Here is a 6,000-nt window from a genome sequence, read left to right on the forward strand (position 1 = left end):
TTTCGGGAGCTTCCGCGGAGTGTAGCATTTGAAGCCTTGACCGAGATGGCGAGTTCATATCAACGCTGGTGACAGGTACTCTGTGATCTTGACAAAGAAAAGGAAATCAGATTTACACTTCCTGTTCAACATAATCCAAATGTGTTGAGGGCCCAATGCATTCGCCCTGGCTGAACTCTGCAGATGAACAAGTGACATTAGGGAAAAGCTATTTGAGCAAAAAACAAAAGCGCTCTTAATTAATTACACTGATCCTTGGTGATGAAGGGCCAGATGAAGATGAGGTTAAGCTATCCGCAATTAATAGCAAAGCCTCGGTGAAACCTCCTGGATTTAGCTGTAAGTCAGGGGTTTTTAAAATTCAGCTCAATGTACTGTATACGTGTTTGTATTTACTTGCAGGATATACTGCAGCATAGGAGAGAAAGTGTCGCAGCAGTCCAGCGGAGATGTGAAGGAAAAAGCTTTTAATCCATGCTGTGGCGTCTGTTCTTCACAGACGAGGAGGAAGATGAAATGCAGAACTCACAGAGGGATCGAAAGGAAGCTTATATATGCACAGAAAAGATTGCAGAAGGCATAACCCTGTCTGATTTTATGAGGGGAAAAATGTCATGCTGACAAAAAACAAAGGAGAAAAAAAAGTAGATTCAATAGAGTGCTGCCATGTAAGGGGAAGGGCACCTTTCTCCAGGAAATTTCTGATCTACATTTCATGTGCTTTCTGTCTTGGTCTCATGTGTTGAGCATCAGCTTGAGATGTAATTTTTTTTCCCTCTTCCTGCTGTAACAGCTTCAAGTCATTGGTGTCATATATCAGTCCCCCTCCAAACGGTGCTATAAATAGACTCCATCCACACATTCACTATTGCAAGAGATGTCATTGTGCCATCTCGTCAGCAGTCAGTAGTCAATCATTGAGTTATGGAGGTATCATATTAGTTATGGACCACAATTAGTCCACTCTCAAGCAACAGTATGCTAGCACTACTGATAGAATGTAGACAGGAAACAAAACAAGTATGTGCAGATCATGTCAGAACTCACAGTAGTTTTAAAATACTATACAGATCAACCTTCTATATCAGTCTTAGGGATGAAAACAAAGTGGGAAATTCACTTTTTGTCCACCAACCACAGTGGTTGTTGAATGCCCAATTTTACCAACCATTTGATTTCCCATTCAAATGTATAATATGAAGCTGTAAATAAATACCAAATTATATTATTAAAAAACAACTTACAAACTGTTCACAAATGTATTCTATGCTTCACGGGCACAACACATGGCCAGAAAATTAGAAGAATCTGCATGCAAACAAGCCACACATGAGGTTGGATTAAGGGGTGTAGAATATGGTCATGCATAATAAGGCATTAATATGTGCTTTATAAGTACTGATAAAAGCCAATAAGGTTTTTGCTTAAGATCAGTGATGCGTTAAGCTTATTGCTTGGAGCCCAAAGCTGCTTTTAACAACTTCAACAGCAGCTATTGACTATCAAAACACAAGCATTAGTCACAAAAATAGCATTTAAACTGCAAAAATATTGAAGTTACCCAAAGTTATACTGGGTACATATCCACAACAATAAGCTAAAGAAGGCCCTAGTTTCTGTAGGCACGCTTCATTGGACAGAACCATGACATGGATTTAAGTACTATAAAAGAGATTCAGAAAACATTTCTCCATTTCCCCGTGTGTTAATCCCCCCCAAAATGGTTAATTTTGGAGAAAAACAAACTCCCAAATTTCTTGAAACACAATCTAGCATGTTAAATTCCACAAAGCTAAAAACGGAACTTCAGAGTTAGGGCCATGGCCTGGCAGTTAGCACACATGGCATTTGCTTATTCCATTCCCCATTTTCGTCACATCGGTATCTCACACCTATTCTCATGAATAGAAATGCCAAACGGGTCAACAAAATGGAGACTTGAAGGATTTTCAAACATGAAAATCTACAATCTGACTGCCTAAGATGAAATATGATTTGACAAGGAGTTCAATCAAGGTAGGTTTTATATAAGCACACCGTTTAGGAAAGCATATGCAAACAAACGTTGTTCCTCTTCACTTAGTATTGCATTTCAGGAAAAATGAGTGCCTGTTTGTGCAGTATTACAGGATTTTTGTAAGGTTTAGAAGTGGGTCAGATATTGCCTGGTGGACTGCTTAGGGGTGGGACATAGAGAGCCCAAATATCCGTGTCAGAAGTGAAAGACCTGATAACGGTTATCTCCTCCGCCTAAAAAGTCCACCCACCACCAGGCTTACAAAAACGGGAGAACTGTGTGTGTGCCGATCAGTTGTTTATGGTGCGATGCTACAGATTTTCTATTTTATTATTGGATACGACGAGTCCCCAACGGCTTTCCTCTTTTGATCTTGGTCTTCAAGTGCCCCCTTTCCAATCCCTGCACCAATTAATGTTCTGCCAAGCGCATCAGATGCCAAAACCTAAAAGTAAGACGTTTGGAGGCCTTGGCACTGGCTAACACATGCTGCCCATACCCAGTGGTAGTGGCAGTTGAGGAGCAAGGTTGGATACTGACAGTAATACATTTACATTTACATTTATTCATTTAGCTGACGCTTTTATCCAAAGCGACTTACAATTGCTATATATGTCAGAGTGTCTTGCTCAGGGATACATTGGTGTCTCACAGTGGATTCGAACCCGGGTCTCTCACACCAAAGGCATGTGTCTTATCCAGGCACTCACTTTAAATCCATCTCACCTGCTAAAGAACCTCCTTCTTGAAAACAAGACATAGAAGCACAAGACTTTACTAAAGACACCCATCCATAACCGGTACAAATTTCATACTACCGTTAGATGGCATTCAGAACTTATATGTTTGGTGGGAGGATTCTGCCCAAATGTTTGAAACAGGGTACCCATTCACACATTTAAACAAATTTCTATGATTTTCCATAACCTTTCCATGTTTTTTAAAATTATTATTTTACAGAGATTATACTCACAATTTATAGACAAAAAAATTAAGCAGAGCTAGAAAAAAAAATATTATAGAAATCTCCATGACTTTTGAAATCTACTATATTTTGAGTATCAAAAATATATAACTTGTACAATTACATGATCAAAAAGTGATCTAGTCAAAGAGTGTTTCCAGTCAAAGAAAAACATTTTGAATAAGAATAACAAAAAATCCCGTGACTGCATTAAATACAAAAATGTTCATGACCTTTTAGGATTTGATCAATCTTCATAAATTTACCAGGCCTGGAATGCACACTTTTAAAATGTACAGATATTTCTAGGTTTTCCAGGAACATTGTTCATAGAATTTTAGAGCACAACTCAGTTTACCCCAACCCAGATAACATTTTTTGTTAAAGGTGGCTGAAACATTGCAGCTGGTTTTCACAAGGCAATAGCACCCTTAAGTTTGAGAAAAGAGAAACACAATTTAAAAAAAACTCCTAAGCAGCTGTGGAAAGAAATGATGTGGGAAAAGTACACCATCGATCTGTTAGTCAGAGCTCCAAGCTGTTGCAAAAAACACATGATCAAGCAAATTTTCCAACAGCCTTGACTTCCCATCTATTGGGTTGCAATAATCTTTATTTAATGCTGCTTGATTGATTTATTCTCGGGTGTCCAACAGTCATTAACGTAATTGCATGATCACTTTATAACACCCTCACATGGTGACTAGGGTAATTTGGCAACTATACTCACCATTCAGGGGTAAGTCACCTAACTTAGTTAGGTCTTAAAATCTAGCCCGGAATATCATGTTCCAGACAGTAAAATTGATTTCATTCCTTTTTGACTGACTCTAAAGCCATTTTAGTCTGTCTCTTACCCGAGTTCACTATTTGATATATGAGGAGCTTGCCGTTCTTAACAGCTCCTATTGATCCACAACCTCCCTATCCTACAAGTGCGACTGGAAAGCTTCCATGTCACCTTGTAATTCCACAATCCTGGCAATGTTCCCATAAGATCATCCCATGCATGGTCCCATCCCATCCCGTGGAGGTTGCTTTTGTGGGACTTTAATTTCCTAGCTTAAAAAATGATTGCATGGTATACAGCAGTTTCTAAAAGTACTTTGTCTTCTGGAAAGAAACTATAATATTTTTTTCTGCTCAAGGGAAGTTTCTGAACAGCCTTCGGATGCCAAAGCAGAAAAAAAAATATGTTTTTTTGTAAATGGTAGTCACTTACCTTCCATTCCTGGACTTTGGAGGTGAAAACAGGCATGCGATAGGCCAGAAGTGGACACCAAAACTTAGCTTTTGTCTTCCCATAATCCTCTGCAGAGAACCAACCCGGTGTGTTTTCGTCTCCTGTAAGAGATTATATTTGGCTTAGTTTATTATTTCTTCTTCCCTAGCAGATCATGTGGAGTGACCTCATCTCATACGTCTATCTAATTATGAAAACAGAAGTATGGCAGTAGTTAAGATGTTTGAGGCTCCCGGTGTGCGCTCTCAGGAAGTTATTTTCAGTGTAGCAGACTAATGAGCCTTCACAAGTTTCATTCCTGCAGCAGGTGTCCATATCAGCATGTGAAGAAGCAACCTCCAGGTTTCAATTAATGAAGTCTAAATTCTAGAGGCGTGGGCCACCTAGGTCTTTCCTCACAGCCACTTTGACAGGTATTTACAATTACAAAGCACAATACATGCCTGCCAGTAACCACTCTCTATAAAAGCAATTCAGTAATTACCTATCATGGCCATCTTACGTTTGCAAAAAAAATGTCATGTTTTTCTGGTCCCCTGCGTCTTTACCAGCGCATCAACTCAAAATTAGCCTCAGAAACCATGAAAATGGGCTACAAACAAATGCAGTCAGATTGGACTCGGCTCATTTGTTTTCACAGTGTGAAAGGTACGTGACACGGTTTGACGGCCGATGTACCATAGCCATATCAACGTTCAAGTCAGAGTGGGAGACTTAAGGGCCAATTACCTTGAGGTTAGTCTCACTGTTTGTCAAGAGCTTCAAGATGATTTATTTCCGATTTCATAGAGGGAGTACAAGCAGCCATAGTGTGACTTCTCTGTATATCAGTGCTCTGTGGTCAACAAACTCTTCAGGGGCGTTAACTTTTGATTTTGTTTCCATTCTCTCCCCACTAACGATGAACCTAACTCTCTAAAATCAATGTAATTAATGGCGTACTTCAGAAGGTCAGATTTCTAAAACTTCTACTTCGACTTTACTTACTGGCAAAAGAAGTCCATCTGAGAAGTTCAGTAAGACTATGGATAAGACCACACAAATTCTTAAGATAATTGCAAACACCTTGCAATAATCCCCTTTCAATACTTTAAGTCCAGAAATGAGAATTCTTAATCTAATCGTTTTATACAAAGTTGATCCTACTGCTATGGCAAATCTATGCATTATTTATAAAAGTATTAAAAAAGTAATTGAATTTTTTGAAGGACAAAGGGAAAACAGAAATTCATCAACATTTGAGGAGAAAATTTCAATGAACTTGATGAACTTTGCCGACGAGAAATAGGATATCTCCATGCCTTTACAGCTGTGGTCACACTGTTAGGATAATTTCTAAAGGAATATTTCTGCATATCTTTTAAAATATTTTGACTGACATAGATAATTTTTTTAATTATCATGGTCAATGAAATCTTGATTTGAGTGAGAGATTTATAAAAAAGGGTAACACTTTACTTTAGGGTCCAAGTCTCACTATTAACTAGTTGATTATAAGCATGCATATTACTAGGATATTGGCTTTTATCAGTACTTATAAAGCACATATTAATGCCTTATTATGCATGACCATATTCTACACCCCTTAATCCAACCTCATACCTAACCTTAACAACTACCTTACTAACTATTAATAAGCAGTAATTAGGAGTTTATTGAGGCAAAAGTCGTAGTTAATAGGAAGTTAACTATTGCATGTCTTAAAACATCAAATGTGGTGGACACAAACAACACTCCTCTTATGGAATGAGTATCTTTTTTGTGATAATGAAGAAC

General features: G+C 38.3%; 1 protein-coding gene across 3 annotated transcripts in view; it reads right to left on the minus strand.

The window, feature by feature from the left end:
• The window catches only part of arhgef10la (Rho guanine nucleotide exchange factor (GEF) 10-like a), a 144,406-nt gene that overhangs the window by 45,371 nt on the left and 93,035 nt on the right, over positions 1–6,000 (minus strand). For all 3 annotated transcript variants that reach the window (XM_077203637.1, XM_077203636.1, XM_077203635.1), the window contains one exon: positions 4,204–4,325. In XM_077203637.1, the coding sequence (XP_077059752.1) occupies positions 4,204–4,325 (122 nt within the window). The remainder of the gene's footprint in view (positions 1–4,203; positions 4,326–6,000) is intronic.

The sequence above is a fragment of the Siphateles boraxobius genome, unplaced genomic scaffold (genome assembly GCF_051911475.1).
Source record: "Siphateles boraxobius isolate OS27281-9 unplaced genomic scaffold, OSU_SipBor_1 5, whole genome shotgun sequence".
Taxonomy (NCBI): Eukaryota; Metazoa; Chordata; class Actinopteri; order Cypriniformes; family Leuciscidae; genus Siphateles; species Siphateles boraxobius.